The sequence below is a fragment of the Cavia porcellus genome, unplaced genomic scaffold (genome assembly GCF_034190915.1).
Source record: "Cavia porcellus strain 051 isolate PalLab524CR breed Dunkin Hartley unplaced genomic scaffold, mCavPor4.1 scaffold_8, whole genome shotgun sequence".
NCBI lineage: Eukaryota > Metazoa > Chordata > Mammalia > Rodentia > Caviidae > Cavia > Cavia porcellus.
Window position 1 is genome coordinate 23,301,283 of NW_026947491.1, and position 24,432 is coordinate 23,325,714.

The following is a 24,432-nucleotide window of genomic DNA, read 5'->3' on the forward strand; positions in this document are numbered from 1 at the left end:
TGGAATAACTGAAAAATCAGAACACAGCACAAGTGGAGCACAAAAAAAGCCTTGTTCATGGAAATGACAGAAAACTTCCCAAATATAGGAAAAGAAGTAAACATACAGGCCAATAAGGCATATAGGACTCCAAAGAGCCATGACCAAAAGTGAAATTATCCATACTACATAAAATAATCATACAACCATAAGTCTATCACAAGTACAAAATATTAAAAGCTGTTAGAAAAAGGCATGAATCACATGTAAGGTAAATCTATCAGAATTATAGTATACTTTTCTACACAAAAGTTAAAGGCCAAGAGGGCTTGTAGTAAATTGTTTCAAGCTGTAAAAGATAACACTTTTCAATCCTGGCTTATATATTTTGCAGAGCTCTCCTTCAAAATGGATGGAGAAATAAGGTATTTATATGACAAAGAAAATCTCAAGAAATTCATAACCACCAATCTACTATTACAAACAATTCCCCAGTGTATCCCATAAAAAGATAATGAGGTCAACAATAGCAAGAGGTAAAAAAATAAACACACCTGGTGGGATGAGTAGGTAAGCAAAAAGGAAAAAAATAAGGAAATTAGAAAAAAAAAGTAATGCAGACAGGAATAAGTCAATATTTCCTAGTAATAATTCTCCATGTGAATAATTTTTAATGTGAATGGTCTCAAATTCTCATAAAAAGACACAAGTTGACAAACATAGGAAAATTAGAGCACCCTCTTGAATAACCAATGGGTGAAATATTAAATTAGATAGTTCCTACAATCAAATAATATTAGTACAATATATTAAGAACCTGTAGGATACAATGAAAGCAATTGTAAGACTATATATCATAGTAGTGAATTACCACATCAAGATAAAAGTTCAAATAAATAACCTAATGATGTACTTCAAAGTTCTAGAGAAATAGGAACAATCCAAACCCAAAGTTGGCATGCAGAAGCAAATTATGAAGATCAGAGCAGAAAATAACATAATTGAGACTTAAAAAACAATATGAAGAATCAATGAATTGAGCTGATTCTTTGAAAAATCAAACAAAATAGACAAATTCTTAGCCAATCTTACCAAAATAAGGGAAGAAAAGACCCAAATCCATGCAATTAGAAATTAAAAAGGGAAAATCTAATGGATTGTACCAAAACACAGATCATAGTAACTATTTTGAAAACCTGTGGTCTAATAAAATGGAAAATTCAAAAGAAATGGGTAAATTGCATATATATGAAGCATCAAAGCTTAACCAAGGTGATATAAAAATTCCTTGCTAATCCAAAATTAGTCAATGAAATTGAAGAAGCAATTTTAAAAACTACCAAATAAGAAAAACCTAGGTCCTGACAGATTCACTGTCAAATTCTACAAGAATTTTGCAGAAAATCTAGTGTCAATGCACCTCAAACTTTTTAATGAAATAGAAGTGGAAACAATACTCCTTCAAACCATTCTGTAAGCAAGAATTATGCTGATTACAAAACCAGTAAAGGACTCAAGCTAAAAAGCCAGCTACAAGGTAATCTCTTTAATGAACATAGATGCGAAAATTCTCAGTAAAATACTGGCGAATAAAATGTAGAAAATCATCAAAGATATCACATACCATAACCAAGCAGGAATCATTCAAGCATTGTAGAAATGGTTTGACATACACAAATAATAAGTATAATTCACCATGTATGCAGAAATAACAACAAAAATCACATGATCACCTCAATAGATGCAAAAGTAAAATGTTTGAAAAAATCAAACATCAACCCATAATTTTTCCCCCACGGTTTGGGCTTAGGTTTTTTTTGGTTTTTTTTTTTGTTTGTTTGTTTGTTTTTGTTTTTGTTTTTTTTTTTTTTTTTTTTTGGTACCAGGGATCAAACTCATGACCTCGCACTTGCCAGGCAGGCAATTATACCACTAAGCTAAATCCCTGGCCCAACCCATAACTTTTAAAAAACTAAAGAAAATAGATACAGAAGTTCATTATCTCAACCCAATAAAAGCCATCAATGACAAACCAACACCCAACATCTTACTAAATGGAAAGAAGCTGAAAGCTTTCCATCCAAAATCAGGAACAAGGCAAGTACGTCCACTATCACCATCCTTGTTCAACATAGTCCTAGAAACATTAATCAGAGCAATCAGCCAAGAGAAAGAAGTAAAAGGGATGGGAACAGGAAAGGACAAATCTAAGTGTCATTATTTGGAGATGACATGATTCCTGTACATAGAATCCCCCAGAAACTCCACCAAAAATCTCCTGAAATGACTAGCCAAGTTCAGAAGCATAACAGAATACAAAGTCAGTGCTCAAAAATCAGTAACATTTCTTCTCACCAATAAAAACTCACCAAGAGGGAAATCAAGGAAGTAATACTTATCACAATGGCATTAAAAATACTTTGGAATTAACCCAACAAACAAGGGTTATAAGGACACAAGAGAAGGCGAAGGGCGTGCCATGAGAGGACTACTCCAGTAGAATCACTTCCTCTCAATCTTAGGACCTTATGGTAGCCAAGGGATACCTTGGAGCTGAGTACTTTAAGAGGAAAAGCAAGATCTACTTTTGAAGACCTACAATGTCTCCAATGTTTTGGTTTTGTCGGTTTTGTTCTTTACTATTTTGTTCAATTGTATTATAACTAATGATATAGGCAATTCTATTAGAGATAGCGGGAGGCATTATGGTAACCATTGATGATCACCTTGTATTATGTTTTTATATTATCTATTATGTCCACCCTTTTGACTTGACCGATTCTGTCCTGTTATGTCTCATTTGGTTTTACTCTCTTCCAAAAAAGCAATAAGAACCGTGGGAGCAATGAAACCCAAAATGTGTAATAGTCATTGTACAAAAGAGAGGAAAAGAAAGTGCTCTAAACTATATAACTGCATGTATATTTAAGTGTATAAGATAGAAAATGATATCACAGAGTTTTATTGGATCATTGAACAGAACTGTTTGCAGTATCATTGTTGGAATGTCCACTCTACAAGTTTTAATTTTGTGACTTGAACAATTATTTTTAAGATGGCAATATGTAATCCATTAACTAGTGATTTCCTACTGTTCATTTTTTTCTTCTGTAAATCTGTATAACTTGTACCCTTTCACTTTTTTTTTCTTTTCTCCTTAAATTAAAAAAAAAGAGGAAAAGCAAGAGGCACATTTTGTCTTCAGAAAATAGGAAATTTGGACTCAGCTCTCATCATTACTTTAGAATTTATCCTCAAATACTGGGATTCTTCTGACTCCTAGGCCCTAATAAAATGCAGACTGATCTTTTGTACCCTTCACTGGCCTTTGTACACACTAGGAGAAAAGTTAAAGGAGGGCCAGCCCTCAGTTTCTAAACTAGAAAAATACTCCCTCAGTACAAAGGCATCAGTCTTAATGACAAAGGACCCGTCCTGGGATTCCTTGCTCTCTTTCACTGAAATGTCTCTTTCCAATTGTATAGGACTGTGATGAAACAGACAGGGGGCCTCACTGGTAGCTAGAAAGAGAACAGAGTGAAGGGTATTATGATTACTTCAACTTCTCACTCTTTTTGGTGGCCAAAGACCACAGCTATTCAAGAACATGGACAGGATCTATGTTAGAACAGAATGACACCAACAACCACCAATAACCTGTGATTATCTCTCCCAGTGTTTGGACCCTGTACTGAGTGAGACAGGACATTACCTTGTCTCTAGATTTTTCTCTTCTCACTGTCATCAACCAGAATACTACATATCAAGGCCCTCACAATCATACCATTAAAGAAACCCTTCTGTACATAGATGGCTGGTCTTGTGGAAGCAGGTCTTCCTCTACAGGCCCATGGTCACCATAGAACCTCAATATCTTGTTCACTGGCATAGGTTTACAGTCTGCCTTTACATTTGCCTGGCCGTAGGACAACCTCCACACACACACTCACACACACGCACCCTGCTTTCCCCACAGGAACTGGACTTTGTTTCTTCTGTGGCAAACTCTTGTATTCTGCCTTTCTCATGGATGGAGAGAAATAGTGTTGCAGTGCCTTCCCTAAAACCTGATGACTTAACCAATTCCCCTTCCCTGTGCCTGTATCCATCTCTAATCAAGGTTCTTTGCTCCAACAGTCAAAGCACTAGAACCTGTCTGTTTCAGAGATCTCTTAAGGGTTTCAATCTCTCTCCTTAAATCCCCACAGGGATGGCTTGGACCTTTATACAACCCTTCATGTCAGTACTGATACTCTTGGTACTCTTTATTTTGTGGCTCTGTTCACTCAGTCTTCTTGTTTGTTTCCTCTCACCTAAGTCTATGAAACTTCAGATAGGCAGATGTAATCCTCCATGGAGATCCCATTTGACTTCTATCGTGGTCCATTAGAGAAGTCCTCTAGAGGATGGCCCTGACTCCCATCCCCTTCTTGTTGCCCCTATACATCTTAGAACAGCCAGAGTTTTGTTCCTTTCCCCAAACAACAATTAGGGTCACCTCTTCAGAGGGAAATACAATAGAAATTAGTGAGACAGGAGTTACGATTCTATTAGACATTAAGGATGGTGGCCCCAAAATGAAGACTGTTGAGTCATGACCCTTCTGGGGTCATGCATAAAAAAAAAATATGCCGGGTGTGTTTTAGCTGTCAGAACCTCCTGAGAGCATGGCCAGGCAGGCCACTGGTTCAGTGGCTCATGAGCCCTTTTGTAAGTGCTGCATAACTTGGACCCAAAATATGTAGTCTCTGAGGTAGACAGTATTTTGTTTCATAACGGCCTGAGCACTCTTCTAAATCCATTAAAAACTCCTAGGCAAAGAACCCTTGTGCATACCTTGCTCAGGACTTCCTCTTGCCTAGCAGGAGCTTTACTTCCTTGATTTGATATATTTTAAATAAATTTGAGTGTACTCTATGTCCTCTGTCCATAGTCTCATTCTTTGTTACCATGGGATAAGACCCCAGCATCCCAGTAACATTTCCAAGGTACTCCAATTTTTCCTCCCAGTCTCCTACATGCTGTCTGTCCCAGGGCTGATAGCAGGGCAGGTGTCCTTACACAGCCTGTATGAAAAGGAGGACAAGCCAGTTCCTGAGGACCCTTGGACCCTGCTTTTCCCCACAATCCAGGAGTCCTGGCATCTTCCAGTGTGCAGGAAAACCCCTCAGAGGGTGCCAGGCCCTCATGGCTCTATCAAGCCTGTGTGGAAACCAAAAGCCCAGTGAATTCTGATGTCTCTCCCAAAGAGTGCACCTTTGCAGGTGGATGGGAGACATAGAGAGATCCCTGGGAACATGGCATCCTGCAGAGAGGTCAAAGTATGAAGGGAAAGTTGCACCTGGCCTGTGTCTACTCTACATCCCCAGGGAGGCACAGGACCAACTTCACACATGGTTTCCAGATCTCCATGCTCCCCACCACCTCTAACTGCTGCCCAGCAAAGACATAACATGCCTAAAGACAGAGGGACCATACAGAACTGCTGGCCAATATGCACACAGCCTGTGTTGGCCTTCACTGGTCAGGTGGCCACTAGAACTGGGTAGTCTGGATTACCTGACTCATCAGCAGAGCAGTTTGCAGAAGGCCCACCACAAGTATCATTTATCACACACAAAATAGTTATCACTCTCACTGCACAAAGCTGCAAAAAAGAGGAGCAATGGCATGTTCAGGCATCAGGACCTTGAGGATCAGGCAGGGCAACTGCCAAGCCTGCATGCAGCATTGTCATGATAGTTGAGTCCAGGAGGCAGAGGACAGGACTTGTCCCCTGTGGAGTGTATGTGTGTTCCTTGCACAGGGCCTCCATCTGAGACTCTGTTGTGGCTCAGCCAATTTACCAAGAACAGAGAGAAGGGGACTTCCAGGGCTATGGGGCCTGGGGGTTCCCACCCCACTTTTAGCTGAGGGCACTGAGGCAAAGCTCCCTGCCCAGGCATCACCTGGGCATAAAAATAACAACGGTAACTAAAATCATGTCGCCTGGAGCCATCACAGGCCCACAGAGATGGCTGCAGAAGCGGACGGCTGTCCTGGACACAGGTAGCCAGCAGAGAACCTCAGGTACCCCAGCCAGGGAGCCCCACACCAGGCATAGGGATGAGGGATGGGACCTGGTGAGGCAGTTACCTGTGCTGCTCACCCAGAATGGACCAAGTACTGGGTCAGTATGAGGCCATCACAGCCCTCTACCTCACTAAGGTACAAATAGATAGGAGCAGCCTGATGTCAACCTGGAGAACTGGGCCTGTGAATCTCAGCTGCTCAGGGCTGGACCTGCCAAGACTCAGGAGATCAAGGTGATGGGAAGCTGAGCTGCTCCAGGGCCAAAAGAAGGACATCACCAAGATACTGCATGGCACAATACTGCTGTGCTGAGTGGTACAGCAGCAGGCCAGAGCCCAGAGAAGGGATGATCTAGCAGTACTAAGCTAGGCTAAAAGAACTGAGCTGAGCCAAGAGCATTTACAAGGGTTCAACTGTGAGGGGCCAGGTCAAGATGGCTCTGCTAGGCTGAGCTGGTCTTATCTGGGCTATGTTGGACTACTGTGGCCCTGAGCTGGGCTTTACTAGGGCATACTGGCTTGAGCTGGGCTGGCCTGACTTGAACTGACCTGAACTGAACTGGTTGGGCTATGCTGGATTGAGCTGGGCTGAACTTGGCTGAGCTGCACCAAATTGGGCTGAATTTGGCTAAGCTGGACTAGACTGAGCTGGGCTAAAACAATTTGACTGGGCTGAACTGAGCTTGGGCAAGGCTTGGCTGGGCTGAGTAGAGCAGGACTGAAGTGAACTGAACAGCCTTGGACAGGCTAAACTAGGCTGAACTAACCTGGACTGAGCTGGAATGAGTTGAGCAAGACTGAGCTAAACTGGGCTGAGCTGAGCTGGCTTGCTGAGCTGGGCTGAGCTGGGCTGAGCTGGGCCGGGCTGAGCTGAGCTAAGCTGAGCTAAACTGAGCTGGGCTGAGCTGGGCTGAGCTGGGCTGGGCTGGGCTAAACTGGGCTGGGCTGAGCTGGGCTGAGCTGAGCTGGGCTGAGCTGAGCTAAGCTGAGCTGGACTGAGCTGGGCTGAACTAGGATTACCTGGGCTGAGCTGGACGAGACAGAGCTGGACTGAGCTAGGGTAGGCTGGGCTAGGCTTGACTGAATTTGGCTGAGCTGGACTGAGCTGGGTTGGGCTGGACTGGGTTGGGCTAAGTTGATCTGGGCTGGGCTGAATTAGGCTGAGCTGGGCTGGGCTGGATAGGGCTGAGCTGGGCTGAGCTGGGCTGAGCTGATCTGAGCTAAGCTGGGCTTAAGCTGGGCTGAGCTGACCTGAGTTTAAGCTGGGCTGAGCTGACCTGAGTTTAAGCTGGGCTAAGCTAGGATGGTCTGGGCTGAGCTGAGCTAGGCTGGGCTGGACTGGGCTGGGCTGAACTGGGCTGGGCTGAGCTGAGCTGGGATGAGCTGGACTTCTCTGGGTTGAGCTGAGCTGAGCTGGGCTGGGCTGGCTTGAGCTGGGTTTAAGCTAGGCTGAACTGGGCTAAGCTAGGATGACCTGGGCTGAGCTAAGCCAGGCTGAGCTGAGCTGAGCTTAAATTAGGTTGAATTGGGCTGGACTGGGCTGAGTTGAGCTGGGTTGAACTGGGCTGAGCAAGGGTGGGCTGATCTGGGTTTAAGCTGGGCTGAGCTAGGATGACCTAGGCTGAGCTGAGCTAGGCTGGGCTGGACTGGGTTGGGCTGAACTGGCTGAGTTGAGCTGGGATGAGCTGGACTGATCTGGGTTGAGCTGAGCTGAGTTGGGCTGGGCTGGCTTGAGCTGGGTTTAAGCTAGGCTGAACTGGGCTGAGCTAGGATGACCTGGGCTGGGGTAAGCTGGGCTGAGCTGAGTTGAGCTTAAACTAGGCAGAGCTGGGCTGAGCTGGGATGGGCTGGGCTAGGCTGGGCTGAGTTGAGCTGGGCTGGGCTGGGCTGAGCTGAACTGGGCTGGGCTGAGCTGGGTTGAACTGGGCTGAGCAAGGGTGGGCTAACCTGGGTTTAAGCTGGGCTGAGCTAGGATGACCTGGGCTGAGCTGAGCTAGGCGGAGCTGAACTGGGCTGAGTTGAGCTGGGCTGGGCTGGGCTAGGCTGAGCTGAGATGGGCTGAGATGGCCTGAGGTGGACTGAGTGGGATGAGCCGGGCTGAGCTGAGCTGAACTGAGCTGGGCTGAGGTGGGCTGCGCTGACCTGGGTTTAAGCTGGGCTGAGCTAGGATGACCTGGACTGAGCTGAGCTAGGCTGGGCTGAACTGGGCTGAGTTGAGCTGGGCTGGGTTGGATTGGGCTGAGCTGAACTGAGCTGAGTTGGGCTTAAGCTGGGCTGAGCTGTCCTGAGTTTAATCTGGGCTGAGCTAGGATGACCTGGGCTGAGCTGAGCTAGGCTGGGCTGGACTAGACTGGGCTGGGCTGAACTGGGTTGAGCTGAGTTGAGCTGGGCTGGATTGGCTAGAGCTGGGCTTAAGCTAGGCTGAACTGGGCTGAGCTAGGTTGACCTGGGCTGAGCTGAGCTGAGTTGAGTTTAAGCTAGGCTGAGTTGGGCTGAGCTGAGCTAGGCTGGGCTGGGCTGGGCTGGGCTGAGCTGAGCTAGACTGAGCTGGTCTGAGCTGAGCTAAGCTGAGCTGAGCTAGGCTGAGCTGGGCTGAGCTGGGCTGAGCTGAGCTAAGCTGAGCTGAGCTGAACTGGGCTGAGCTGAGCTGAGATGGGCTGAGCTAGGCTGAGCTGAGCTGAACTGGGCTGAGCTGAGCTGAGATGGGCTGAGCTAGGCTGAACTGAGCTGAGATGAGCTGAGATAGGCTGAGCTGAGCTGAGATGAGCTGAGATGGGCTGAGATGGACTGAACTGGACTGAGCTGGGCTGGGCTGGGCTGAGCTGTGTGCTAAACTGAGTTGGGCTGAGCTTTGCTGGGTTGAGCTGGTCTAAGCTGGCCTGTGCTGGGTTATGCTGGACTGCACTTAGCTGGGCTATGCTCTTCTTAGCTCACCTGCTTAAGCTGGGCTGAGTCAAGCCTTGTGGATAGGAAAGTCTCCTACACTGCCCTATGTGTTTGCTCTGTAGTTATTTGGTGTTACCAAATCACTGGATCTGGTTTCTGATCACTCCCCTGGGTGAGTGAGTCCTGCAAGTATCACAGTGGTATTAGGTTCTATGCTTTGAGATAGCAGCTAACTAGAGACTGAGCCTATCTGGGCTCAGAACTATGAGCTCAGTTGCCAACAAAGCTACCCAGGCAGTACGACCCAGTGATCTCTGTTATTATCTTATCCCCATCCACATGGTATCAAAGCTAGCTCTTGCTGCTTCCCATGGCAGCCATGAGTAGTGTGACAGCTATGGAGCTCTATGTGGTCAGACACAGGCTGTGCTGTGGGGAAACCAAGGTAGGACACCCAAATGTCTGCACCCAGAGCCCAGTAGCGTCACAGATCAGAGGCCCAGGCAGGTTTAGGGGTCCTGCCTATTGTGACCCCCACACACATTTGGAGGAAGGACAGCAGTGTCTGAGGGTCCTGAAAAGGTGCTGCATCCACAATCTAATAGATCTACAGATGGGGACAGACAGAAACATACCATGACTCCTGGATACCTAGTATCTGCCTGGTGGGGTCCAGTGTGAGGTGGGGTCTGCCAGGGGTTCATGGGTTTCTGGTGGAAATATACCATGACTCCTGGGTATCTAGTATCTGCCTGTGGGGTCCAGTGTGAGGAGGTGTCTGCCTGGGGTTCATGAGCTTCTGGTTCCCAGCCCCCTGGGGTCTCTATGAGAAAGGAACAGCCTGGGGTTCCCGTATCTCTGGTTCCTGGCCCTATGGGTTCTCCAGTGGGGACAGATAAGTCTGGGGTCCTTGGGATCTCTGGTCCCTGCTCTGTGGGTCCAGCTGGACCTCTGGATCCTTAGCCTCCATGATGTCTCTGGGCCTAGGCTTCAGCTTGGGAGATGGTGCTGCTCCCTAAGGCTGCTCCTGTGTTCCAGTCCTCAGGGATGAGGTCAGGATCCCTCCTGGGTACCCCAGTGCCCAAGCCAAGCCTGAGCACCATGACCACCAGTCCATGGGTATCTGGGGTATCTGATGGTGTTCTGGGCCTGGGGCTCATGGAGCAAGAAGTGGACCGAAAACTAGTATAATAATAAGACCTTCCTAGACTGAGCTGGAGAGGTGTCCATAGCAGATACCCTTCCACTCCAGGCCTGGGCCCAACTGACCGTGTCCTGTCTTACAGCTTCTGTTCACAAACCCAGCATCTACCCCTTGATCTCCTGCTGCCCGGGGATGAGTACTTCCTCAGTGGGCTGCCTGGTCAAGGGCTACTTCCCGGAACCAGTAACCGTGACCTGGGACACAGACTCGCCAAATGTGGCCATCCATGCGTTCCCCGCCCTCAACTTCAACTCCAGCTCCCTGATCAGTGCCAGCCAGATGATGGTCTCAGGGTCAAGCTCCAAGCTCTTCAAATGCAGGGTGATCCATGCTGCATCTTCATTAGACCAAACAAAGACATTCAGTGGTGAGTAGGAAACTGGCCAGAACAGGGTGCTCCCAGACCACACTACTTGGGGACAGAGGGTGGGGCTCTGGATGGGCCTGGGGGCAGGAGGATGATTGATACTCACACTGGCCACCCCTTTCTTAGCTTGCTCTTCGATGCCCTCCGAGCTAACCGTGAAGCTCCTTCATTCCTCTTGCAACCAAAACAAGTTCCAGCCCACCATCCAGCTCCACTGCCTGATTTCTAACTATATCCCGGGTGACCTTGAAGTCACTTGGCTGAGGGATGGGCAGCAGATCGGTGAAAAGTTCACAGAGAACAGTACACACAGTAATGCTGGCATGCTGGCCTCTACCCAAAGAGAGTTCAACATCACTCAGAGTGACTGGGCATCTGAGAGCACCTTCACCTGCCAGGTCCTCTCCCAAGGCCGCACCACCAAGGCTCACATCCGAAAGTGCACAGGTGTGGTCCCACTCACCCTGACTCCAAGACTTGAGGGAGGGATGGTTGGAGGGGCTGGCAGGGCCTCACACAGCCTCTCTCCACACCACAGATGAGAATGAGCCACGAGGTGTGCGTGCCTACCTGATCCCACCCAGTCCCGAAGATCTTTACGTTGGCACAGAGCCCAAGCTCACCTGCCTGGTGGTGGACCTGGAGAACAAAGAGGGAGTCACTGTGGAGTGGACCCGGGAGAGCGGACGGGCCACAAACCCTGATGCCTGGATCCCCACAACACATGACAACACCACGGTTAGCATCAAGTCCACGCTGCCCGTGGTCGCGCAGGACTGGATTGAAGGCGAGAGCTACAAGTGCAGTTTGACTCACCCTGACCTGCCCAAGGCTGTTGTGCGGTTCATCACCAGGGCCCAAGGTGAGCCACAGGCTGGAAGTAGTGGGCAGGCCTCCCCGGGGTCAGAGAAGGCACATTCTGGGGAACTCTCACCTCTCCACAGGCACACGCATGAAGCCCAAGGTGTATGTGTTCTTACCAGAAGAGGACAGGTCAGAGGAGGGTCCACAGAACCAGGACATGCTCTTCCTCACCTGCCTGGTCCAGAACTTCTTCCCCAAGGACATCTCTGTTCTGTGGCTTCAAAATGGACAGAAAATCAACAGCAGCCAGTACAGCACGACAGCCCCCACCAAGACCAATAGCTCCCCTCCCTCCTTCTTCACTGTCAGCCGTCTGGAGGTCAGCCGGACGGAATGGATGAAGAGCAACAAATTCACCTGCCGGGTGGTCCATGAGGCACTGCCCCCTCCTAGGACCTTAGAAAAAACCGTGTCCAAGAGTCCTGGTAAATGAAGCCTCCCTGCCTCCCCATGCTCCATCTATCAAGGAGACCTCTGTCCCTGTTGTAACAACTCTAGGAAGCCACCCAATAAACACTTGGTGCCCGTTTCAAGCCCTGGGAACCCATTCTTGGGGAAGGCAGGGCTGTGGAATGGGGTATCTTGCACAGAGAAAGGGAGGCCCCAAAGAAGAGGGGGAGAAGAAGTGAGATGTGGCTTCATCCATCTATCTGCTTGTCAAAGAGCAGGCAGTGGGGCCTAGAACAGCTCCCCATCCTCCCAGCCAATCCACTGCAGCTTTTAGCCCTCCAAGGTATTCAGAAAGTAAGAAATAAGGGTATACGGCAAACCATCCAAGGGACCCCTCCCAGGACAAACCTTACAACCAAGGTGTCCCATCCAGAGGAATCAAAATCCTACTGAGGCCCAGGGTATAGACTCCTTGGCCAGCCCTAGAGGCTGGAAAATCAGAATCCACACAAGTGCAGACACTCTGGACCCAAATATCCTCTGTACACAAGGCCAGGGCCAAACCCACCACTCTACCCCTGACCACCCACTCCACTATAGGTCACACCAGTCATTGGTCCACACCCGAGGCCTCCTAGTTTGCTGCCAAACCCTACCCCAACTGCATCCACTCCAGAGGAGCTCCAGCCCCACACCCCACACCCCACACAGAATTGGGTACACCAGACTTTGCAGTTACACTAAGCACTATGGCTACCCCACCATGCCATGCACTGCCAGAACACACACTCTCCGGCTACCCATGGGGTCACAGACCTTACACAGTTTGTGTGGAGCTGGTCTGAGACACACATTAATGCCTTCAACCTTAGCCAGTGTCCCCTACATGGACTCCTCCTGTGGCTCACAAGCATCCCCAGCCCACTGTTAGCTGCTCCCCAAGGGTGACAGACAGATAGACACACAAGGCCATGGATACACACACACACACACACACACACACACAAACACAATCACAAACATGAACACAGACACACACAGTCATATAGGGTATGCCCTTTGGTCCTCCTGCTCCCACGCAGCACTGAGATCAGGGTCAGAGCTAGGTCTTGCCCACTCAGGCTCCCACAACACACGCACATGGCCTCACCAAGGCTCATCACCATCTCATCCCCCACTGTGCACACACTGAGCATAAGAGCACCCAACATGCCCGTGCAGAGCCAGTTCTTCTGAACCAGGGAATGCATGCACCTATGAGTCAGAGAGGCTGCTGGTGCCTGCAATCATTCCCAGGGCAGCAGCCCATCAGCCCAGTGCCCTGGGCTATCATCAGCCCCAGGCCAAGCAGACAAAGGCCATCCAGCATGCACACAGGTGGCTAGGGGCCACAGGCAGCAAAGGAAGCTGGCAAGGGCAGAGGGACAGGTCCTGGAAGACCATATTGAATTGTGCTGGCCTGGTCTCAGGGTCCATGAAGCAAAGTCAACCCCAGAGACCTCTCCAGACTACTCAGCTCCCAGGTCAGGTGAGAGAGCCCTTCCTGAGACACAGATTCTGTGGACCTGCAAGGCCAAGGATAGAACAGAAAGAGAAAAACAGGCAAGGCCATGGTCAAGAACTGAGGTCCTTGCAGGAAAGGGCAGAGGCTCTTGGCTATCTTGGGGGGCTGTGGACCCAGGCTCCACCAGGGAGTCTGTTCAGGCAGCCTGAAACCAGCAGAGTCTGTCACTCAGACACTGGGAGGGCTGACTGGACCCTATCCCTAGAGCTGGACCTCCAGGACCTGTGCACAGAGGAAGAAGAAAGCCAGGAGCTGGAGGAGCTGTGGACCAGCACCTATACCTTCATCTCCTTGTTTCTGCTCAGCGTGAGCTATAGTGCTACTGTCACTGTCCTCAAGGTATGTGGGTGCTGGACAGGATGGGGACCAGGGCAGGACTGAGCAGTGTCCTCATACACACCTTCCCCCAGGTGAAGTGGGTCTTCGCCGCCGCACTGCAGAGCACTCCCCAGACCCTCCATGACTATACCAACGTCCTGCAGCCAGGGGCCTAGGCTCGGCGCAACACCCACACATGCACCAAGGTCCAGAAGGTTCAGCCCAAGGGTCAAGGTTCCAGGGGCTGCCTGGCACACTCACCCTCTCTGAAACAGCCCTGTCCTTCAAGAAGAGTAGGCAAGACCAGACCCATGGGCATTTAGGCTGTTTCCTGAAGATAAGAACTGAAGAACCACAAAAACACGTGAGTGCCTGGACCCCATGGCCTGGCTACCACCTAGTGTCCAGCCAGCCCAGCAAGCAAGATCCAAGTCCAAACACAATGTGGTCCCTTCTGCCCTCATTTCCCAAGTGTGAAAACACAGATACCTCCTCCAATGGAAGGCTGCAAGGTTGCTCAGATCCTAGGCTGTAGGGGAATCTCCAGGCCCAAAGAAGGCCTCCCATGGAGACACAGCCTCCCTGACCTCCATGCCTGGCCCAGCCATCCTGTTCCCATCTCTGTGTTGCTTAGTAAACTTCTAGTCTAGAGACGAGTCCTGAGTGTGCTTTGGGGAAAGATCTGCAGTGTGTGTGTTGGGGTGGTGAGAGGCAGCCCCCTGCAGAAATGGACTAAGGCTGCTGCTCACTGTGAGAGCCCCTTCCACACTGAGTCACCCACCCCCCTCAGCCAACCCAAAGTCTTGATGGCTAAGCATTGACACACCCATGAGCAAGAGCCATGTAGGGCTGGCCACTACCACCTGAGAGATGGGGTATCTTTGCAATCTGGAGAAGGCAGGGCACAGGAGACACCAGCCAGGCAGGATTAAGGCGGGGTCTGGGGCTATGGCCCTGTGGGAAAGACCTGGCCACAGGTCTCTAGGGGGAGAGGGTGTTCATGAGCACCCAATAAAGGACAGGATCCACCCCCGACCTCCTGTTAAAAGGTGTTTGGGAACCAACAAAAAGAAAGAAAGGGAAAAAACTGGTCCTTTGTGCAAAAGAAAAATCCAACAACTTGAAGGAAAGTTTTGATGATTAGAAAAGTAACAGCAAGGAGGTTTCATGGTTCTCCTGGACTCTGGCTGAGGTGCGGAATAATTAAGACCATTTTGGAGACCAGTAAGTAGATCACAAGTCCTTGGTAACACTGTACAGTGGCCCTCCCAGAAAACGGCATTGGTGTGCTAGATCCAGCACCAGAGGGACCCTAATACAGAACAAGGATAGAAAGGAAGCTAGGGCTGAGCCACAGCCTTGTCCCACCCAAGATCCTGCCTGTCTCCTACCTCATAGCTGAGCTCCAGACATAGTCAGGTGTCCCTGGAAAAGGTGAGGAGCTAGGATCCCCTCCAGAGACCCAGGGCAAGACAATGGGCCAGTGACTCCAAACTGGCAAACTGGTCTAGATGGAGCATAGAACTTCTCAGAGCACAGCAAAGGCCAAGGCTTCTGACTACCTTTCCTTTCACCCATACACACACACTGGAGACACATGTACACACACACAACCAGGTCCAAACCTACTCCACCATAGCCAGCATCTCTGGAGACCTAAGATCCCTCTTTCACAGCATCCTCCTGTCTTCTGGATCAGGCACCCCCAAGGGCAGTGCCAGGGTCTTGTGCTAGGGCAACAAGAGGCTTTCCAGGTCCCCACCCCATCCCTCTCCCTCTTTACTCTCAACTCTCCTGTTGACCCATCATGGTGGGTTGAGTGGAAGCCCCTGTAGAAGACTACCTAGATACCTCTCCTTCAATGCAGAGCAATTGCAGCAACATTAGTTAAAATTGAGTCTTATTTTCATATACTGATATGTATAGATCTGGCTATGATATATTCTTTTCTCTTCAATTGGCTCTAAGCAACTCAAATAAAGCCGGCTGAAGTACTGATATATAATCTTTGGGGCCATTCTGACAGTCTCCTATTTTCTCGAATAGTGCTCTCTGTAAAACATATGAGCACACTGGGATGGCAGAGCCAGTCAGTTCCAAGAATGTTAACTGGATATGAACCTCAAAATAAAGAGGCTATGGGTCCCCAGGGCACAAAAGTTTACATATCAGAGATTGAAGCAACACCTCCAAAAACAATTCCATTGTCACTTTAATTGTATTATGCAGACTGATCATTCTGGATATCATTCTCTCTCCATTTTGCATAGATCTTTTCTCCCTACCTGGCTAGCCAGCTCATGTTACTCATGTAGTTCCCACCATCCTCACTGTCACTCATCCTCTAACCACCTATTTCCTCACAAGATAATAAATTCTCAGAGAGGCATTGAATCAGTGGGATTGGACAGAGGACCCCTGGGCTGCCTTTAACTTTGAATGTTTCTTGGTGCCTTTACTCTCATTGTGGGTTGCACTGGAGGTTGTAGATTGGAATTAACTTGCCAGGATTCCAACAACTTCTCAGTGGGATTACAAATATAATTTTTTATATTTGTATAAAAATATTAAAAAATGTGGGGACTACCTTCCTCACAGTCCCCTATCTGCTTGTCCAGTCTGTGGCCAAGGATGGTGGTTTCCACTCACTGTTTACTTCTCTGCCTTTACCCCAGCCTGCAGTTTGCTGTGATGTGTGCATCTGCAATGCAAGGTCTTCCTGCTTGGCCTTGGAGGATCTCTGCTGCTTCCTCTGTGATTGATAACCAAAAGCCTAAGGGACAATGGGTAGGGGGGTTTCAGGAAGGGCTTATGTCACAGATGCAGCCCTATGATGGAAAGTGTCCTTGGAAGGAGACCCAGGAAACCCTCTCTCCTTCTACCTTGTGCCACCATCTAGGAGCCAAGAAGTGGCCTTTGCATAAATGACCAAACTAGTGTCCTGACTGTGTGCTTTTGGACTTCGAAACCCGGAGGGATGAAGCTTTATTTATGATGCCTCTCAATCCATGGAATATTTGCTATAGTATCCAGAAATGAGAGACCTGCATCCACTGCACACCCTTGCTGACTGCTGTGAGGGTTAGAGTGAATGAAACTCCTAAAGTCTCTCCAGCCAGGCCAAAAAACCTCGCAAGCCCAAGCAGACACCCTCCAGATCCCTTTACCACCTTTCCCGCTCCTACCCTTGCACCCAGCCAGGGACCTTCAATATACTCCATGCACACCAGAACCTGCCTCTGAATGCACCAGCCCCAGCCAGCATTCCCACAGCCTTGCTATGGGTGAAGGAAGTTGACTTCCACAAGGCTCTGATGCCCCTTGTTGCCTATATAGGTGCAGCAGATGAAGGGGGAGAGGACAAATAGGGTGCATAAGAGCAGGCAAAGAATGGCAGGTGACCTGGGCAGCGTCTGAGGGGCTTGGAGTGGACACCTGCAGTGGGAAGTCTGGCAGAGGGTTGGCACAAGGCAGCCTACAGCTTGCTCCTGTCCTGCAGCCTCTCTGGCTGGAGTCCAACCCAGGCCATCCCTACCCAAAGAGGCACCACCAGGCAGCCTTTGCCTTTCCTCCAGCCCTGGCTTCCCTCTCTCCCTTTCCAGAGCTTGGGGTCTCTGAGCTCTTAACTGTATCTATTTCCATCCTCCTAACCAGCATCTTGGCCCCTATGCCAACTCTGGGTTGACCACATGACACCCTGATCCCACTGAGGGCCATGGGGTCCAACAGCCCAGGCCACACACACCTGTCCCCACCACAGCCAGACCACAGACCAGACATGACGTGGAGGCGAGCGGCTGGGTCATGGAGGTGGGGCAGGAAGTGGGCAAGTGACCATGTCTGGGGCCAGACACAGTCAGGCAGCCCCTCCTGCCTGCTTTCCCACATCCAGTCAGCCCCCGGCCAGAGCAGGGCAGGGGCCACTGAGGCTATAAGGTCAATGCAGGCAGGCCTCTGTGGCAGCAGGCGACAGCCATGAGAAGGGCCTGCAGCACAGGCCACCTGACGGTGGGAGACCTGGTCCCTTCAGCGGAGGTCGCTCACCACATGAGCAGGTGGGTCCCAAGCCCTCTGGTCCTATTGGCCCCTCTGTACACTGAGAGGGCAGCAGGGCCAGATCAGGCAGGACACTGCCGGGTGTTAGGGATAGAAAGCCGGGATGGACGGAGACTGAGTGGGAGGGCAGAGGGAGACAAGAGGACACAGGCCAGGACAGGAGCAAAGCAGCAGCAAGCTGCTGACTCAGCCCAGTGGGGCAGAGTGAACAGGATGAAAAGGAGCTTCCTGAAGCAGCCAGGAGCAGCATGTGCAGCTGGTGGGGCAGAAGGATTGGAGGACAGCAAGGGTAGCTCCCTCAAAGCTATGTGCACAGACTAGAGGACCAGGCTGGGCTGAGCAGCAATAAGCTGAACTCATGGGCAGATGCAGTTCACCTGAACTGAGCTGGGCTGATCTGGGCTGGAAAATGGAAAAGCTGAATTGAGCAGAACAGGACTGGGTTGAGCTGGGCTGAACTGAGCTGATTTGGGCTGAGTTAGGCTAAGAAGGACCAAGCAGGACCAAGCTGCACTGGGTTGAGCTTCACTAGGCTGAGCATGATCAAAGTAGGGCTGAAAGGACTGGGCTGGACTGGGCTGAACTGGCTGAGCTGAGCTGATTTGGGCTGAGTTGGGCTAAGAAGGACCAATCAGGACCAAGCTGGATTGGGTTAAGCTCCACTGGGCTGAGCATGATCAAAGTAGAGCTGAACAGGACTGGGCTGAAGTGGGCTGAGTTGAGTTGAGTTGGACTGAGCTGGGCTAAGAAGGACCAAGCAGGACCAAGTTGGATTGGGTTGAGCTCTGCTAGGCTAGGCATGATCAAAACAGATCTGAACTGGACTAGGCTAAATTAGACAGATCAGGACAAATAGAGCTATGCTGTGCTGGGCTGAGCAGAACCAAGCAGGGCTAAGCTGAATTGAAAAGACCATAATTAAGCTGGGCTGAGCAGGACTAGCAGAGCTGGGCTGAGCTGGATGAGCAGGGCTGAGCTGGAGTGGGATGAGCAGGATGAGCAGGGCTGAGCTGGGCTGGGATGAGGAGGACTAGCGGGGGTGGGCTGAGCTGGACTGAGCAGGATAAGCAAGGCTGAGCTGGGCTGGGTTGAGCAGGATGAGCATGGCTGAACTGAGCTGGGCTGAGCAGGACTAGTAGTGCCAAGCAGGGCTGAACTGGGCTGAGCTGGACAAGCAGAGCTGAGCTGAGCTGGTCAGAGCAGCAAGAACAGGGCTGAGCTGGACTGAACTGGATGAACAGGGCTGAGTAGGACTAGCAGGGCTGAGCTAGACGAGCAGGGTTGAGCTGGGCTAAGCTGGACTAGCAGGGCTGAGCTGAGCTGGGCTAAGCAAGACTAGCAGGGCTGAGCTGAACTGGGCTAAGCAGGACTAGCAGGACTGAGCTGAACTGGCAGGGCTGAGCAGGGCTGAGTTGGGCTAAACTGAACTAGCAGGACTGAACTCGACTGGGCTGGATGAGCAGGGCTGAGCTGGACTAGCAGGGCTGAGCTGGACTAGAAGGGCTGAGCTGAGCTAGGCTGAGCAGCACGAGCAGGGCTGAGCTGGGCTGAGCTGGATGAGCAGGGCTGAGCTGGACTGAGCTGGATTAACAGGGCTGAGCTGGGCTGAGTAGGTCTAGCAGAACTGAGCTGGGCTGAGCTGGACTAGCAGGGCTGAGCTGGGCTGAGCTGGACTAGCAGGGCTGAGCTCGGCTGAGCTGGATGAGCAGGGCTGAGCTGGACTGAGCTGAATTAACAGGGCTGAGCTGGGCTGAGCTGGACTAGCAGGGCCAAGCAGGGCTGAGCTGTATGAGAAGGGCTGAGCTGGGCTGAGCACGATAAGCATGGTTGAGCTGGGCTGGGCTGAGTAGCACAAGCAGGGCTGAGCTGAGATGGGCTGAGCTGGATGAGCAGGGCTGAGCTGGACTGAGCTAGATGAACAGCGCTGAGCTGGACTGAGCTGGATAAGCATGGCTGAGCTGAGCTGGGCTGGGCTGAGCATGATGAGCATGGCTGAGCTGGGCTGGGTTGAGCAGCATGAGCAGGGCTGAGCTGGGGTGGACTGAGCTTGACAAGCAGGGCTGAGCTGGACTGAGCTGGATGAGCAGGGCTGAGCAGCATGCGCAGAGCTGAGCTGGACTAGCAGGGCTGAGCTGGACTAGAAAGGCTGAGATGGACTAAAAGGGCTGAGCTGAGTTGGGCTGAGTAGCACTAGCAGGGCTGAGCTGGGTTGAGCTGGGCTGAGCTGGATGAGCATAGTTGAGCTGGACTAGCAGGGCTGAGCTGGACTAAAGGGCTGAGCTGAGCTAGGCTGAGCAGCACTAGCAGGGCTGAGCTGGATGAACAGGGCTGAGCTGGACTGAGTTGGACTAGCAGGGCTGAGCTGTATGAACAGGGCTGAGCTGGGCTGAGCATGATGAGCATGGCTGAGCTGAGCTGGGCTGAGCAGCACAAGCAGGGCTTAGCTGGGATGGGCTCAGTTGGATGAGCAGGGCTGAGCTGGACTGAGCTGGATAAGCAGGGCTGAGTTGAGCTGGGCTGAGCATGACGAGCATGGCTGAGCTGAGCTGGGCTGAGCAGCACAGGCAGGGCTAAGCTGGGATGGGCTGAACTGGACTAGAAGGGCTGAGCTGAGCTGGGCTGAGGAGCACTAGCAGGGCTGATCTGGGCTGAGCTGGATAAGCAGAGCCGAGCTGGACTGAGCAACACTAGCAGGGCTGAACTAGGCTCAGCTGGATGAGCAGGGCTGAGCTGGACTAGAAAGGCAGAGCTGAGCTAGGCTGAGCAGCATTAGCAGGGCTGAGCTGAGCTGTGCAGGACCAATCAGGGTTGAACTAAACTGGCCTGTACTAGACTGTCCTGGTTATAGCTGCGCTAGGCTGTTCTGGATTGAGTTAGGTTAATCTGTGTAAGCCAGTCTGATCTGAGCCCTGCTAGTCCATGGAAAGTGAAGTGAGCTGAGCTGTAAAGAACTGAGCTGAACTGGGATGGGTTAACTGGGCTATACTAGGTGTCTTGGCGGAACAAAATTGACCTGAACTAGGCTGACCTGGGCTATGCATGTGTCTGAGTAGAGCAGGGCCTAGCTGGATAGCAGTACTGATCTGGCTGAGCCAATCTGGCAAAGCTGGGCTGGCCTGTTCTGGTCTGTGTTGGCTGTACCAGGCTGGACACTGTGAAGCTGGAAAGATATCCAGGTCCAAGTTTGCTTGGGTGGAGCCGAGCTATTGACAAAAGGGCTGAGCTACATGCTGGGGGTGAGGAACCACTGGGCCCAGCTGACTGTCCCTCCGTGGATGTATCATGGCCATGAAGCCCATTGTCCTCCCTTTGCTCATTGCCCTGATGTATTATTCCAAATGCCAGTGGGCAGTGTGCCCTGAGTGCCTGCCCTATCTCTGTAGGAGCACTGCCCTGGGCTTGAACTTTAGTCCTGGGACCTATAAAAGAGTCATGGTATAGTGGGTGATGGCCCTGAGTCCTTCAGAGTATGCATGAAGTGCAACACTAATGGAGTGGCCTCTCCACCCAACCCCTGCAGACTGAATTTTTACCCTAGGCTGCTCTTAGCTTCTGCCTGGACAGCGGGCTGCCAAGAGGCCTAGCAGGATTTGCTCAGTCTGGCTCTCTGTTCATGCAAAGGCCCTGTTGGGACATCTGACCAGGTCTCCTGCAGAGACTGCCCAAGTGTTGTGTTGAGAGGTAGGATATCAAAGACAGGATAGCCAGCTCCACTCCCAGGGCATGGCTCTTATGTGACCAGAGCAGTTGCCAGTCATCTATGTGCCAGGTTCCTCCACCATAAGGAGTGGCAACATGGTCCTGATTTCTGTGGGGGAGGGGAATGACAGCAGAATCCCATCTCACAGTGTGTCCCATGTTCCAGCGTCCTTCACCTCTCCTCGCATCTTCCCACTGAGCATCCCACGGGACGAGTCTGAAGACAGAGTGATCATTGGCTGCCTGATCAAAGATTTCTTCCCCATGGGACCTGTGAATGTGAACTGGAGCAAGGATGGGAAAATCACGAACTTCCCACCTGCCCTGGCTAGCGGAGGGAGCCTATACACCATGAGCAGCCAGCTGAACCTGACAGCCACTGACTGTCCAGAAGGCGCAAGGGCCATTTGCTCTGTAGAGCATGCTACAAGTGCCCCTCAAACCAAGGATGTGTTTTGTCCAGGTCAGAGGGCGAGCTGGGGTGGACCATCCCTCTTGTACCTGAGTCCTCAATAGAGGGGCCAGGAGCCACAAGAATAGACTGCCTGGATCAGCCCAGGAGTGGCTACACAGCAGCCTGGGGTGGAGGAAGGTGGGGGTTAAAGGCTTAGGGATGGGCAGGGAAGGGGCAGGAGAGGGCACTGGGCTGCCAGGACCTTACTAACTAGCACCAACTCCAACAGTAGTACCACCAACAATTCCACCACCAACATGCCAATGCCAGCCCAGCCTGTCACTGCAGCGGCCAGCCCTCGAGGACCTGCTCCTCGGCTCTGACGCCAGCCTTACATGCACACTGAGTGGTCTGAGGAACAAAACTCCAGCTTCCTTTTCCTGGACACCTACAAATGGGAAGGAAGCCATTACGAAGCCTGCTGAGATCGACTCCTGTGGCTGCTACCGCCTGTCCAGTGTGCTGCCTGGCTGTGCTGAACCCTGGAACCGTGGGGAGACCTTCACTTGCACAGTCACCCACCCTGACTTGGAGGGCTCCTTGACTGCCACCATCAAAAAACCCTCAGGTGGGCCTGGCCCCCAATCTTTCTCCCATGCCATTTTACAGAAGGAAACTGAAGCCAGTTCAGGGGTCAGGGCCCAGGGGGATGCTCTTTGCTTCCCACTAGGTCCCTGATCCAACTCTTTGCCCCACAGAGAATGTCTTCCGGCCTCAGGTCCACCTGCTGCCGCCGCCGTCGGAGGAGCTGGCACTGAATGAGCTGGTGTCCCTGACATGTCTGGTGCGGGGCTTCAGCCCTAAAGAGGTGCTGGTGCGCTGGCTGCATGGGAACCAGGAGCTTCCCCAAAACAGTTACCTGGTGTGGGACCCCCTGAAGGAGCCCGATGAGGGCGCCATCACCTATGCTGTGACCAGCGTGCTACGGGTGACAGCCTCATCCTGGAAGCAGGGGGACAACTTCTCCTGCGTGGTGGGCCATGAGTCTCTGCCCCTAGGGTCCTTCACCCAGAAGACCATCGACCACCAGTCGGGTAAACCCACCCAGGTCAACGTGTCTGTGATCATGTCGGAGGCAGACGGCACCTGTTACTGAGCAGACTGCCAACCCTGTCCCTTCAATAAACACCATGCTCGCCCAAAGTAGCCCACACTTCCATCTGGCACCTCTCTGCCTATCCATCCATCCTCTGGGTCTGCAACACAGAGAGAGGGGCCAGGCTGGGAGGGAAGAGCAGCCCCTGCCCCAGTTACTGGGGTCTTGGGCTCCAATATGTTTGCTGTGCGTGTGTGCCTGAGAGCGTGTATGTGCCTGAGAGTGTGTGTGTGCCATGGCCTTTTGTGTGTGCCTATGGGTGCATGCATGTATGTGTGCTATCCACATTTGTGCCTCTGTCTATGAGTCTATATGCATGCCTGTGTGTACCTGTGAGAGTCTATGTATGTCACTGCACAGTGAATCTGTATGTGGAAATGTGTATGTGTGGGCACATTCCTGTGAGTGTGCATTGCACAGGAGCTAAGACCCAGCTTTGTGCCAAATCTGAGGCTGGCAGTCTCTGAGGTGAGCACAACCCACAGGGGCCCCAAGTGCAGCAAAGCCATGGGAAGTAGATGTTAAAGCAGTGTGTTTGTCCTGTATTTCCATGGTTTTGGCCAGGGTGACCAAGAAAGGACAGACAGGTGACCAGATGAGCTTGTACCATCTGCAGTGGGTTGGGAGAGGGAATGAGGGAATGAGAGATGATTTTAGGAACACCTGTCCCCCACGAGAAGGCACCTCCACCTCTCTGGATCAGCTATGGGCAAACCCAGTAGCATGGGACAGCCACTGATTCATGCAGAAGGGGTATGTACCATCCCATGCCACACTGCTCATTTCCTGCATGAGGATGCACGTGTGCACACAGACACATACACACATTCACACACTCACACATGTCTAAGCTCCACAGGTGCAGGAAGTGTACAGGCCACACTCAACTCCAGGAAAGCAGGGGAATCCCCTCTCAACCCCAGGGTTTCTAAGGCCCATCCTTGCCATGCCCAGCCTCCCTGTGTACCCAAATATCCCTTCCAGGCAGCTCCCGCCCTAAGACTCAAGTTGCCCATACACAGTAGAGTCCAAGTACGACCTAAACCATAGACAGGGCAAGAGTATATGAGAAGGGGTCTGAAGTAGGTCAGGGAGACTGTTCCCACATGAACCTCTGTGTCTCTGGCTCTGTTGGTCCCAAGAGCATAAAGAGAGCAGTCCATAAACCCGGGGGGGGGGGGGATACCTGGCATCCAGATGCCACAAGGGGGCAGCGAGGCCCTTGATCTTGCCTCTGGGCCTTTCCAGAGGGCTTGGCTTCTAGCAGATTCTCTCTGTTCTTAGGCCAAAGTGGAGGAGAGGCCCACACTCACCCCTGATATTGTTGAGTCCCATCATCAGAGGGCAATAGGGAAAACAAAAGGCCAATTGGAGAAATATTGCCAAAAAGGCCAATTGGAGAAGTGGTCTCATCACCTCATGGTACTCAGGACCTGTCCCAAAGGAGAAATTTTTCTCTAGAGAGAGAAAGGAAGAGGAACCAA

General features: G+C 51.2%; 1 pseudogene and 3 gene segments (V, D, J or C); 3 read left to right on the top strand and 1 right to left on the bottom strand.

The window, feature by feature from the left end:
- LOC101789046 (Ig alpha chain C region-like) overlaps positions 1–22,998 on the top strand; it is a 215,223-nt gene extending 192,225 nt beyond the window's left edge. The window contains 3 exon segments of the C gene segment in view: positions 21,565–21,861; positions 22,082–22,420; positions 22,551–22,998. Coding sequence covers positions 21,663–21,861; positions 22,082–22,420; positions 22,551–22,948 — 936 coding nt within the window.
- On the bottom strand, positions 6,825–9,664 carry LOC134477191 (uncharacterized; annotated as a pseudogene).
- LOC134477260 (immunoglobulin heavy constant epsilon-like) lies at positions 10,064–11,904 on the top strand. The segment is given in 4 exon segments: positions 10,064–10,507; positions 10,634–10,954; positions 11,046–11,369; positions 11,452–11,904. Coding segments are annotated over 4 exon segments (1,233 nt in total).
- On the top strand, positions 13,189–14,279 carry LOC134477261 (immunoglobulin heavy constant gamma 4-like). The segment is given in 2 exon segments: positions 13,189–13,664; positions 13,736–14,279. Coding segments are annotated over 2 exon segments (513 nt in total).
- Positions 22,999–24,432: the final 1,434 nt, after the last annotated feature.